Source organism: Ailuropoda melanoleuca, chromosome X (genome assembly GCF_002007445.2).
Source record: "Ailuropoda melanoleuca isolate Jingjing chromosome X, ASM200744v2, whole genome shotgun sequence".
Taxonomy (NCBI): domain Eukaryota; kingdom Metazoa; phylum Chordata; class Mammalia; order Carnivora; family Ursidae; genus Ailuropoda; species Ailuropoda melanoleuca.
The window spans coordinates 27,554,015-27,567,796 of NC_048238.1; the positions used below are offsets into that span (position 1 = coordinate 27,554,015).

At 35.5% G+C, this 13,782-nt stretch overlaps 1 protein-coding gene across 9 annotated transcripts in view; it reads right to left on the reverse strand.

Moving 5' to 3' along the window:
• DMD (dystrophin) overlaps positions 1-13,782 on the reverse strand; it is a 2,070,581-nt gene that overhangs the window by 1,123,812 nt on the left and 932,987 nt on the right. For all 9 annotated transcript variants that reach the window (XM_034649821.1, XM_034649815.1, XM_034649816.1 and 6 more), the window contains one exon: positions 12,341-12,513. In XM_034649821.1, coding sequence (XP_034505712.1) covers positions 12,341-12,513 — 173 coding nt within the window. The remainder of the gene's footprint in view (positions 1-12,340; positions 12,514-13,782) is intronic.

The following is a 13,782-nucleotide window of genomic DNA, read 5'->3' on the forward strand; positions in this document are numbered from 1 at the left end:
CTCTCATGATTGACATAAATCACCAAACCCAAAGGGTCCATGAAGCAGTCTGAAGTGAGACTAGTGAAAACCTACATGTTCCCCTTTAGCTATGCTGTGATCTATTTTCTTGCTGTGCACAAAATCCTAAAAAAATGGGACTGGAAGTAATTCCAATGCTTTTAAACTCAATCTACAACTTAATTTCCTTGGTGACCTTTGAAACAACAGTTATAAAGGTCTAGCTTTCCTAATTCCCCAGATTTTCCACAGGTATTTCCTTACTAAGAAACAAAACAAAACAAAACAACCTTCACACAAATTGCAGTCCTCTTTCCTCCCAATAAACTAAAGACTTTCATTTATCTTATTTTCTTTTTCATTTGTCTTATTTTCACTTATCTTATTTTCTGTGTTCTTTAAACTTAAAATACTTCCAGCCTTGTGCATGTCTCCCTGAAACTTTCTTCTTTCTACATTTAAAAAGTTTTGCTCTTTTTCTGTCAAGTCTTCTAGATCTCTAATCGTTCTCATTACTCTTCATGTTACCACTCATAAACCAAATGATTTTCATGTGGCAAAGAATTCTGATCATGAGGTAAAACTAACTAATGAGTAAAATTTGTCTTGAGTAAAATTTGTCTTGATTCATCTCTAGTGAGAACCAATTTATTCTTGGCTTCTCTAGAGACATCCAAAGAATTGTGTTCCAGGACTTTAACTTTGAAAATGTGAGAATGAGTAAAGAATGTCTAACCAACACCATGAATGTAGTCTGCTTATCCAAACAAGTAATAGAAACCTTCAAGAAATCTGCAACCATAAAAAAAAAATAAGCATGATTTTAACTTGTCCTTTGATACTAGAGACAATACTGTTGGATAATTTGCAGAAGACTTGGAATAAACTGGGAATACAAATAAAATTTTCCTAAATTAACATTTTTTTAAAAAGTCTCCCAAAGAAGTTATTTATTGGTGATAGAAAATTCAAGTCTTTTATGCCATTCACAAATTTGACTTAAGCAGGACTGTCTCTATGACCTTTAATCTTTAGTTCTAATTGTGTCTCTAACTGGTATGAATCCCACTTAAAAAAAACCGTCTAAGTCCTTATTAAAATTTTAACACAAGACTCAATATTTCAGCCAACTAACCACAGTTAGAAATAACATAGAAGTAACAAATAATAAAGGTAAACATCAGTAAAAGAGTAAACAAAGAAAAACAAGCCAATGGGGAAGAATGAGAAATAAAGACACAAGCCTCAGCATGCAAATACTTAGAGTAAGGCATGATCCAGAGAACTGCAGAAATCAGAAAAGTAGCACAAGTAAGCAGAAAAGTGAACAGCTGGGTAAGGAAGTAGAGTGGACCTTATTAACTGGAATAATGCCCATCCCTCCACAGTGTAGCAGATCCTGTTGGACCTTCACCCACTCTCTTGACTCTTGACACTCCAGTGTGACCTGGCCAATGTTCAACAGCCACTTAGTCTTAGTCTGAGGACTTTCTTTAAAGTAGACAACACACTACACCCAAAGGCAGGACACAATGAGCAGCCCTTAAAAATGACTAATAAGAACTGGAGTATAAACATCACAGTTCTCATGCATGCCTTTTGCTTAAAGTGACTGAGATGTTCCTGTTTTATACCTTTCCAGCCTTTCTCCATGGAATTAAGCTCCAGGCCCCCACAGTAGTAGCTGGCTTGCTAATATTCCACATAAGCTACTTTATCTTCCCTTGCTTACCACCACACTACTGTACCACAGCTTCCTGAATCAGCTCCCAAATAAACAACCGTAACTCAAATCCTTGTCTCAGGATTTACTTTTGGAGAAACTCAATCCAACACTCTTAACCTCAAATTTTTTATTAACACTAAAATCAACCTTAACCATTGCTACTTTGACCTCATAGATGGAGTTAAGAAAAAATATACTTAACTGAACTGGAAAATCAATTCATGCTCTCAAAAAAAAAAAAAAGTAGCCTGTATGTTTTTTGAGATAAAGTATAATAGGATACACAGAGACCTGGTAGAAGGAAAGAAAGAATGTTCAATAAATCATTAAATACCAACTAATGTTTGGATTTAAAGAAGAGGTCTTTAAGAAATCTGAATTCTAATGTAAATAAAAAAAATAATTTCCAATCATTGGATTCTATATAAGTACACAAAAACTAGTTATTACCAGAAGGGTGTATCTAATCACAAACAGACTTTTTTCTCATAATATTAAGCCACTGAGATATAAATTTGATAGAGGGCCTTCAATGCAATTGAATTCTGTGGATTTTTCTTTTATTTGTGAGAAAAGCATGCTTCCCTTTTAGAAATTTTGGCTTGGATTACAAAATGCTTTATTATGTGCATTGCAAACCTACTTATTTACCACAGCTAGACAGAGACTCCTTCTTACTTTGTCATGCAGCTGCTTGTTTTTAAACAAATTTTGCCAAGAGACATAAACCAGATGGCCTTCTTCAAGGGTATACTGTGAGCCGTGATAGTCAGCTTATGGTAGTTTCAAGCAGCAGACAGCTGGGTATGGAAAGTCATGATGCTATTTGGAAATCCAACTTCCAAGTGTGCCGAAGCACAGGGAGACTCTCAAGTTGGTAAATAAAACTGTGACTCCAAGTTTGTTTCAATATTCTAGTTTTTCAAGGGTCTTTAAATTTCTGCTTCATAATATTACAGGAGGGTTGTTTTTTTTTTTTTTGTAAAATAAAAGTTCCCCCAACCTATTGGATTAGAGATAAAGCCTGTCAAAAAAGTGGATTCAAGATACATTTTCAAGTGGAATCAACAAGTTGGATTTTCTCAGAAAGTTACATGCATATCATTAGAAATGCTTAATGGATGCTATAATATTTTACTAGAGTGGTGTAGTATTTTAAATTGTTACTCCCAACTATATTCTGTAGTAGTAATATGTATCCTCACTCTTGGAATGGGTTCAGGTGAGCAGTGTTTATTCCTCTACTCCTAGAATTTGGGCTTGCCATGTGACTTGCTTGACCACTGGATGTGAAAGGAAGAGATAGTGTGTCAGTTCTAAGTCATGGTCTTTAAAGCATCATGTGTTTCTGCTTCCGCTTCTGAGAGTTCTGAACTCTGCCATGGATTAATATGCCCCAAGTATCTGCTACCCTTCCAGCCTGGGCCCCAGAACGAAACAAATGGGTGAGATCTATTCATTCAACCTATAGTCCCAAAGGCTGAAGAAGAGTTGACACAAAGTAGCTCCTGAAATAGAGTTGACTCAAAGTAGCCCTCAACATTAGAATAATGATTTATTGTTAATTCTGGGTGTGTTTGTTAGACAGAATTATTGTAGCAGTAACTGACCAATACTGGCAAACTTTGGTAAATGCCCAGTGGAGAGCTACCATGGGTCACTCCTACATTACCAGGAGATATGGAAAAAGGGAAAAGACAAATGAGAGAGTTGCATCTATGTCCTAATTGTGGTGCTACCACTTTATGGGAGGTACCCATAAAGATTATATCTCTGATTACCTCAGAATTACTTCAAAACAAAGGCCTGGGATGACAATCCTTAGTTTCTAGCATTATCTTTGAATATTAAAGAAAGACAAGTGAGAGAAATGAAAGAAAGAAAAAAAGAAATGAAGAAATGCAAGAGAAACTGAATTCTCTCTCTCTCTCTCTATATATATATATACATATATATAAAGTTTACTCAAATATATAAATTATTCAAATATTAAGAATTTTGAAAATGTCCATCTGAACTGTTATTTATTTTTCTAAGTATCTAACCATTTTGGGAAGCCGAACAGAATTTTAAAATGTTTGTTTCAAGCAGAAATCTCTCAAACACCACATTTTTAGCTTGTAATGGACAGCTTTCCCTTGAGGAAACTGATATTTTCAAGAGGAATTTGAGACTGTCCATGGATAAGCTAAAAACTAATAAGAAAATAATTCTTGTGAAAATCACCTTATAGGCAAGAATTTGCAATTCTCACAGAGTAAACAGATTTTTAAAGTGTCAGAATTTTGTAATGGTAACAAATCCCTCCACACACACACCCCAGAATAGCGGAAGTTAAAACAAGCAAGTAAGTCAGCAAACAAAAAGTTTGTTGACTACTACTAGGAAGTTATGTTGACTTTAGTGACTAATGGGTATATTTTTCTTTATGAGAGACTGTTTTCTTCTCTCACATACCATCAAGAACATATCAAGATCTCATATTATTCATATATTGCTATATCCACACTTCAAAGTCATAATTCAGTATTATTGTGGAGAACTGAAAGTAAGTATGAGTAAATTTATCCTACACAAATATTTGGTTGAAAAAACCATAATGGGAATGAAGTTCTTGTTAACCAAAGAAACAAGAACCTTATTCATTCCAAAATATTACAACCTTTGAGTGAGCAGTTTGTCATTTACATGTAAATTCTCAATTAAAAAAAATATGTATTGAGGACATATTAATATATGTATTAATTCTACCATAGAATTATAATGTGCTTGGCTTAGGGGAGACAGGAAGTATATGGTACAGTTTCTGCTGCCCTATAGTAACAAAAACTCTGGATGGTACAGAGTTGCACAAAATGATGTAAGACATTTAAATTTTGATAAGCACCTATAAGAGAACTATGTAGGAACACACTATTCTAGGAACACAGAGACTGAAATAATTGAGACCAACAAAGTATTCCAAATGGTAATAATTGCTCTGGGTCCCAAATGATGGGTAGGACTTCGCCAAAAAACAAGTCAGGGCTTCTCAAGCACTTGAGAAGATCCTTTACCACTTGGCTTTGCCAAGTATCTTATAGAGTCACAATCTATTTCTCTACAGATAATAAATATGAAGATATCACCTTTGAAATATTAAACATCTCTTTAAAGCACCGTGGTTTCACACACAAAAGTTTTAGAAAGTTTTTATACATATTCCTGTTACTGATACTGAAGAGTGACCTCTGGAAGAGAGAACATAATCGATGAGCATAAGAAATACAAGAAATCCTACGTGAAATGTATAAAAGACAAGGAATGCAGCAGACAAGAGTTCATAACTTGAGTCAAAAAACAGGCTCTGGCATATTCTTCCTATGCATACTTGAGACAATGATTTATTCCCTCTAAATCTCAAGCAACTTATCTGTAAAAGAAGGTTCTCTTGAGGATGCAATCATATATGTAAAACACTGGATGCATATCTGGCACATAGGTGTGGCCAAAAAGATCTTGAATCTTACACAAGGCCCATCTCACATGTTCAGAAAAGGCGATGTCCTGAAATTTCAGTTGACTGTCATAATTTCTGCTTTGGTCTTAAATCCTTATTTTTTAGTGGTCATTCTTGGTGTTAGTAATCTAAACTGCTATAATTTATGAATGACGCAACTTAAGTCAAAGTCAGTAGGGAAGATATACTCCAGGAGCACTATGGCAACTAAGTTATCCATCTCTCTCCTCGGCTAAGCAGTGGCTTTGTTGGAAAAAAGGGAAAGAGTTGGACAAAAATTGATCAATGAGAAAATGTTTTAGGAACAGGGAGGGATAGAACAAGCGGGTATTGGCAATGATACAAAACTTCTACTTTTATGTTAGCAGAATTCAGGAAGCCAAAGTGAGATATTAGCTGTCTCAGAGTTCATAAAACGATAAAAGAGTAGGGAAAGGAGATAATTCTAGACTTAGCTACCCGTTTTATATATTTCTTAGGGATGCTTAAAAAACAAAACAAAATACACGTCTTCTGCAAAAACACTGAAGACTGTTAGTTCTCTTCAAATACCCATTCTCCTGTTTTTCCATAAGAGTACACTTTTTGACAGAGCACATAGCACTCGGGAATAAATGGAACATTTCCCAGCCTCCCTTGCAGCTTGGTTATGGTCATGTGACTGACTTCTGGCCAACGGGGTATAAGCAAAACATTGCAGCTCCCAGGAAACTTCATTAAAAGACAATTAGTATGCACACTTTGCCACCTCTTCCCCCCTTCTCCCATCTTGCTTCTTAGAATGTAGATGTGGTGGGAGCTCCGCCTTGCAACATGGGAACTGGGGCCCACCATACAAGGATAGCTAGGCAGAAAGCAGAAATGAGCATAGCCACTATACCTGCCTTGACTGCATATTCCTACATTTTTTTAAGGAGGAAAAAAATATGCTTCTATCTTAGTGAAGCCAAAACAAACTCTAATTGATAAAGAGACTTTCTGGACAGATCACATTTAGCACAGTTTTGTTTTCTTCCAAAACTCATGTATTCCATTTACAGGGAAAAAATGTATATTTACAGAAGGGAAATTTGTGATATGATAAAGCCAAGAAACATACAATGAGTAAAGTTAAATAGTGGCATTATTTCTAAAATGTGGCTAGTCCTATAGGCATAAAATTAGTTTCTGTATTAGAACCTTTTCCCTTTGACAATAATGAAAATACCAGTTTATTTAGATAACAAACAAGCCAACTATAGCCCCAGTACACTGAGGAAATAGAATCATCGATGGTGAAGAATGGAAATGTGTGTATACAGCTATCCTGGGAAACAAAAATGTTCAGTTACTTTGAGAAAAAGATTCAGGATATTGATCTATGGTTAACTCTAAGATTATATGAATTTTATATCTAGTCAATTTCTTATTTGAAGCAAGTTTTAAACTAACCTCTATGGGAACTGTAAAGATTTATAAGAATCTGAAAATGTTGAAGATATAAGGCAAATGATCCTGTATGAAATGGCTATCATAAAAAGCAAATCACTCTGCAACTCTGGAGTGCTTTGAAATAGCAATAGGAACATACAGAAGATAAGCTGATAGGTAGAAACAAACTTATATTTAATACATTTCAAAAAGCCCTTTCCTTAAATAAATACAACAGATCCCCTCCATTCAATTCCTTCGCCAACCGTTGTCAACAATGAAAAATTCAGAAGAAATTATAAGTAGGCAAGGATATATTACACTGTATGTTAACTAACTGGAATTTAAAGAAAAGGTTCAAAAAAAGGAAATCTACATCAAGGGCTAGTTTAGGTATCTAATTCAAATGGTACACAGTACTGAATGAGTCATGTTTTAAACAGAGTTCAAAAATAACAATTATGAAATAAGGATATTGTTTGTTGATAACTGGTTTGTCTTAATGGGACTGGTAAGTAGGCAATACATGGACATTAAATACCTCCAAACACCAAATAAACGGGATTAATCTTTTGTGGCTTAAAGCTTTGCCTCTGGAGGTAAAACCTCCATGTAATTGGCATCAGCAGTCAAATCATACACTTCATTTCGGGCTGCTGGGTGGAAACAAAACCTCCTCTATCAGGCTTACAATTGCCCTCTCGGTGGTGTGCAAAGTGCAGCAACTGGCCAGTGAAAGATATTCACAATACGTAGGGATTAGTTGAGACTCTACAGAGCCTGGGAAGAAATATAAACACTCAAAAAGAGCAGCAAAAAGAGAAGATGATGTGCAGGAGGGGGCAGTCCCTAAACCGAAATACACAAGAGAGAACAGATAAGGCAGAGGAGACAGTGTAGAGGTGAAGTGTGCTGGATGGTAACTACAGAAAATGACAGGGCAGGAAGAAAGTCACCTTTCTTAAAGCTCTGATGTTATTTCTGGCATATATGAAATGTCAGTGTTGTCAAATTATAGTTTCATCATCATCATTATTGTCAAAAAGTATTTATTAACCACATGTGCTGTAGTGGGCATCGTACAAGCAAGCAAAATTGACATGATTTCTGATATCCAGGACCCAATAAAATAAATCAGAACAATCAATGTAGACAAATGGAGGAGAGCAGATAGTAAACAAGATACTTAACTGGGGGAAGCTTGAAGGTTAACAGTAAACTTTAAAATATTTTGTAAATATTTCTGAAATGCTTAGGTAAACTGGTAAATGTACCTGTATGTCTATGAATAGGACTATTTCCTGATACATCTGGAGAGATAAATAATTCTCTTTACATAGAAAACTAAGTTTTAAAAATGAATTCTATCAAAGCAATGACTTAATAAATAAGGATTTTCTTTAAAAAAGATCTTGATGTGAAGAACCAAAACAGAAGCCTTCCCATACATCATGGTCTCAACAGTGAAAAAAAAAGTGGGACACAAATAGAAAATTTCACTTCTTCAATTTAACACATCTTCCTCTATATCAGTCCCATGAATGAATGCATGAGAATCCGTTCCCTGGTCAGTACAACACCGATTCTGGAATGAGATATAAAAAGACTTTCCCGTGTTCAGGGCTTTTTTTTTTTTTAACCTCTCCTTAATTCTCCCAAGTTCAAAAACTAACAGTAGAATCATGTATTGGCACATATACATATACCTGGAGGGAGAGGGGGAATATGAAGATCCAATCTTGCATGAAAATCTTTACATTTAGTAGAGGCTAATTCTAAGGCCACAGCATTAATCTTTCCTGAGTAGTCAGGACCCTGCATGTGCTTATCACGTATCTTCCCAACTACATTTGGTGCTGTGACAAACAGAAGAGGCTGCTAATGCTGCAATAGCTGAATGTCTCATTTAGGAACAAACAATTCTGGAAAAGCTCCCAGATTATGCATCTGTCCCTCTAGCTTCCACTTTAAAGGATAAAATTGTATGGTGATGACATGAGGATTAGTATATTATTCTTTTCCTCCGTGAGGAGTGTGGGGTTATTTCCCTCACCTTGACATGAGAGAAAAATATTTACTGAATGTCTCAGTAGAAAAATTACAAGTAAGATAGAAAATGCTTATGAGAAAGTTGCATTAGGAGTGGGTTTGCAGAATTATACGCTCACTCCCTAGAGTCTGAATACAGAGATGATTAAGGCACTTTCTCTTCAAATCAGATTTCTTTGGTTTCTATTCCTGTTTCCCCCCCCCCCCTTCATTTCTTTCATTGTCTCGTTTTCCTTCATGCAGTACAAATGGCAGCAAGAGTCTGTGAGTGCTTTAATACTGTGGGCTTGGCACTAAGGGAATTAAAGGAGAAATCCCTGGGGAAGCATATTCCTGTTGTCTATCCCCCAGGATCCTATCAACATGTGGCCCTGTGGTCCCAGCATGACGGTGGAAACTTTGGAAAAACTTTCTCTAGTACAGTAGTGTCCGCATACTTATCTGAGAGTAGGTACTGGTCAATTATAAAGTGTTTAGGGGTCCACGGTGAAATGCCAAAAGTATAACAATGTATTATGCTCTTCTGTAAAATACACCTTTATTATTTTTTTTTTAATTTTGAGGTTAGCTCCTTCTTGTACTTCAAAAATAATTCATGTATTATTTTAAAATTTTAAGTGTAAAATTCATTCAAGTATAGCATTCACAGAGAAAAGTGTATAAATCACAAGTGCACAGTTTCATAAGCTTTCTTAACAGAAACGTATCAACGCAAACAAAATCCAGATCAAGAGACCTGCCCGTGTTAATCACTACTCTTCACAACAGTAACCATATCTGACCTTTAACCCCCCAATATGCATGTTTTGAGTTTTATATAAATGGACTCATACAATATGTATTTTTTGCATCCGACTTCTTTTCTGTAGCACTATCTTCCTATTTCTTATTTTCTGAAATAAATCATTTGATTTTTTTTAAATGTCCTCACCCTGCTTTCCCCATTTTTGACACTTCATTTTGCTTTTCAGTATTGTAAGAATCACTACTCTTACTCTCATGCCCTCTTTACATCAGATCTAAAGCTCAGAATCGCCTTGAATTTAACTACTTACATGTATGGGTGAGCCATTCCAAAGTATCTGACTAAATGGGATTCCAAAGAGGAATAGTGATTTAAAAAAAAAAAAATCACTACTTGATGTCAGATAAGAACTGTGTTGCTACACAATAATGCCATCTTATGGCTGTACAGCAATGTGTAGTCTAGAAACTGCTTTCAGTTTTATTATCTCATTTGAACTGTGCTGTCCTCTTAGGCTTGGGGAGTAATGTCCAGAAAATGGGGCAAATTCATTAACCATTTGAGGAAGAGTAAAGCTGGTATCAGAAAGAAAGTAAAGACACAGAGAATCTGGCCCTCCTTAAGTGTTTGTTGGAAGAAAGAATGGAGTATGTTTCTCTAATACTAGGTGGACCTTAGGTTAATTATTTCTTTATTTTCACACGTTTCCTGTAGGTATCTTTTAGAAGCAGTGAATACCCACCAAGACTTAGATAAAAACAGAATTTAGCAGCAATGTTAATTTCCCCAAAACTTAAATATCTATTTTACATATTTGTATATCTAACCATATGCATGGGTTGGTACATAGATACACAGGATTCATGAATTAAATGTTCACTGCGTTTACTATTTGTGTGCCCAAAGGAAAAAAAAAAGCTAATTTTAGTATTTTGGAGATTTGCAACTTTACTGCGACACATGTTGAAATTCTGTTTGTGGGCAGACAAGGTATGAAAGCAGGTCTCTTAGATAATGAGTGAGCAGTCACAAGTCAGTCTGGCTTTTAATTCTCTACTTGCCCTCGCCTAAAAAGTAATGTCTGTTTTACTTTATGACATTTAATAAAGGTGAGTTTTGCCATTATAGCATTCATGAATTTGGTGATTAATGATGGTCTCAGAACCTATGCCTTAGGAATGCCAAGAGTCTAATGCATTTTCTCATATTTGTAACTTATTATGAATATACACTATGCAAACCTATTAGAGCTAAATATTTTGGTGAAATGGAAATATGCAGATGTGCTATTTAATATGTGTTTCGGTAAGTCATTTAACATCTTCGTAATTTAGTCTCCCCTAATGAAGCAGGACAAAATCACTAAGGTCATTTCTAGCTGTAAAATTTCTTTATTATTAATTATTAACTATCAACAATAGTTTGGATTATCGTTCAACAAATAGTCACCCTTCTTCCCCTTCCACAGTAGGAAGAGACTACTTTGCTAATCTACTGATGTCAGGCTTGCTCTGGCCAGTGTAATGGGAGTGAACTTAATGTGGGCCCAAGGCCATAAGTGGCCCATAACATAAGCAGATCTTAACCTGACACATATCCCGAGCCTACCTCAGCTAACTCACAGCTTTAAACAGCTACCTAGCTGAGCCCTGCCTCGGTCAGCCAAACCACAGGCAACTTAAAGACCCATGACCATGAAAATAAATGTATGTTGTTTTAAGTCATGGGGTTCTGGGGTATGGCTTTACACCACCATATTATGGTAATGGCTGACTAATACACAGTAATACATGAATTATGTATGAAAAAAATACCAATATAGCCATTCTTACTGGCTCAAAGGTATTTTGGTAAAATGGAGCTTGGAGAGGTTGTAGGACAGGCAGGGACTGATAAGCCTTGAGGCTGAACAAAAGAACAAGGGTCATGTGAAGTCTTTATATGCCCAATTAAGGAATCTGGACTTAATTCAAGGAGAATGAGATAATAGTATTGAAGTTCTTACACTTTAAAAAAACAACTCTGGGTGAAAGATAATAGGGAACAAAATGAGGATGATCATTAGAATTAATGGAGATTTCTGCTCTAAGTATCAGTTTAGAAACTTACTGTAGTAAATAAAGAACTAAAATAGAAGTAAGGATACTTAGAAATGGGCAGATAAGAGAGTTAAGAGGGAGGTTCCTCGTAATTCTTAAAAATGATTTTATTTTCTCTGAGAATAATAAAGAAGACTGTCTTGAGACTACAATCTTTAAAACAAATTATTTTAAATCATTAGAACTCCATTACTTTTAACCTAAAATAGGAAAAGAAAACAATATTCTACCTTCTTATGTGAGGCTAAAGAATATATGTCAATTTTTGAAAATGTGGTCACAAGCTAGATATGTTAATTAAGGTAAATCCTGAAAAATTATTTTAAATCAACTTAACAAATTCCTCATAGCAAAAAGAGTAGGGGGACTGCAAAATGTTATGTATCACCTTCAAAATAGAACAGTGTGAAAATCAAATTTTTGCTGATAGCTTATATTTCAAACATATTAATCTAAATATCAATCTGCTATAAATATATAGGACACAGATTTGACCAAAGATATGAATTTTATACTGTACAGTTATTTAAGCCACCTCAATTAAATGACAAAACCTATTTGGCATTATGTGAAATTTTAGAAGGTAATATAGGGTTCCAACGTAATGTTAACCCCAGTAGAGAAAAATTTCTAGAATTCAGTTCATTAGTCTTTGTTCATCATTATTTGTTCTCACTCCACTTACCTTTTTCCAATGATGGTAATACTTCTCCCTTTCTTCTGCCCTACCTTTCCATGGAGAACACTGAAATGAACTCCAGACTTCTCTGAAAACAGGAATACTAATTTAGGAAAATAAAAGTGTTACCTACCCTTGTCGGTCCTTGTACATTTTGTTAACTCTTTCCCATTGGACATCAAGCTGTAAGAGAGCTTCCTGGAGCTTTGCCCTTTCTGCAGGGGTGGCACTGTGCAATGCTGCTGTCTTCTTATTGTGAATGATGTCAATCCGACCTGAGATTTGTTGCAAGCTGTCTTTTATGTTCTGCAATATAGAAAATTTGAAATACATCAGAAATGAATCAGCTGTCTATGGAAAGAGAAAAAAAGGAAATTTATAAACCCCAGAAATAACAAATAGACTTGCACTTCTTTTTTTTTTAATATTTCGAGTTTTTATTTAAATTCTAGCTCGTTAACATATTATGTAATATCCGCTTTAGGAGAATTTAGAGATTTGTCAGTTGCATATAACATCCACTGCTCACCACAGGAAGTGCCTTCCTTAATGACCATCACCCATTTAGCCCATCCCCCTACCCACCTCCCCTCCAGCAACCCTCACTTTGTTCTCCATAGTTAAAAGTCTCTCTTATGGTTTGTCTCCCTCTCTTTTTTTTTTCTTTCCCCTATGTTCATCTGTTTTGTTTCTTAACTTCCACAGATGAGTAAAATGATATGGTATTTGCCTTTCCCTAACTGACTTATTTCACTTAGCATAATCCCCTCTAGCTCCATCTACATTATTGCAAAAAGCAAAATTTCATTATTTTTTATGGCTGAGTAGTATTCCATCGTATGTATGTGTGATACATATAGAGAGAGATATTACCTCTTCTTTATCCATTCATCAGTTGATGGATGTTTGGGCTCTTTCCATAATTTGGCTATTGTTGATCATAATTTGGCTACTGTTGAAGCCCAATGATTTCAACACGTTCAGATTCAATGGGTAATTCACGGTCCTCATCTCAATACAGCTGATCACTCCCTCCATCTTAAAACTTTATCTTCATTTGGCTTCTGTAACCTGAACTCTTCTGTTTTTTTTTTTTCCACCTTCTTGTCCACTGCTTCATCAGTCTTTACTGAATGCCTCTCTGACTGATCTCTTAATAGTGGAGTGCTCTAGCTTAGTTTTGACACTTCTTTCCTTCTCTCTCTATATTCCCTATTTGGTCCCATGACTGCAAATACTGACTATATACAGTGATGACTCCCAAACTTATATTTCCAGCCCTAACCTCAACTCGGAAACCAGATTCACAAATTCGACTGCTTTCTTGACATCTGAATGTCCCATGGGCATCTCAAACTTAACATGACCCCAACCAAATTCTGAACTACATCCCCTTATCCCTCTCTTCCAATGGTTTTCCCCATTTCAGTAAATGCCATATCAAATATAGTTATTCAGGCTGACAACCTTAGAGTCACCCTTGATCTTTCTTTTTTAATCTCCAGTATTCGAGTTGTTTGACAATCCTTTTGGCTCTACTTCCAGGACAAGTCCAGAATTTGACCACTTCTCATT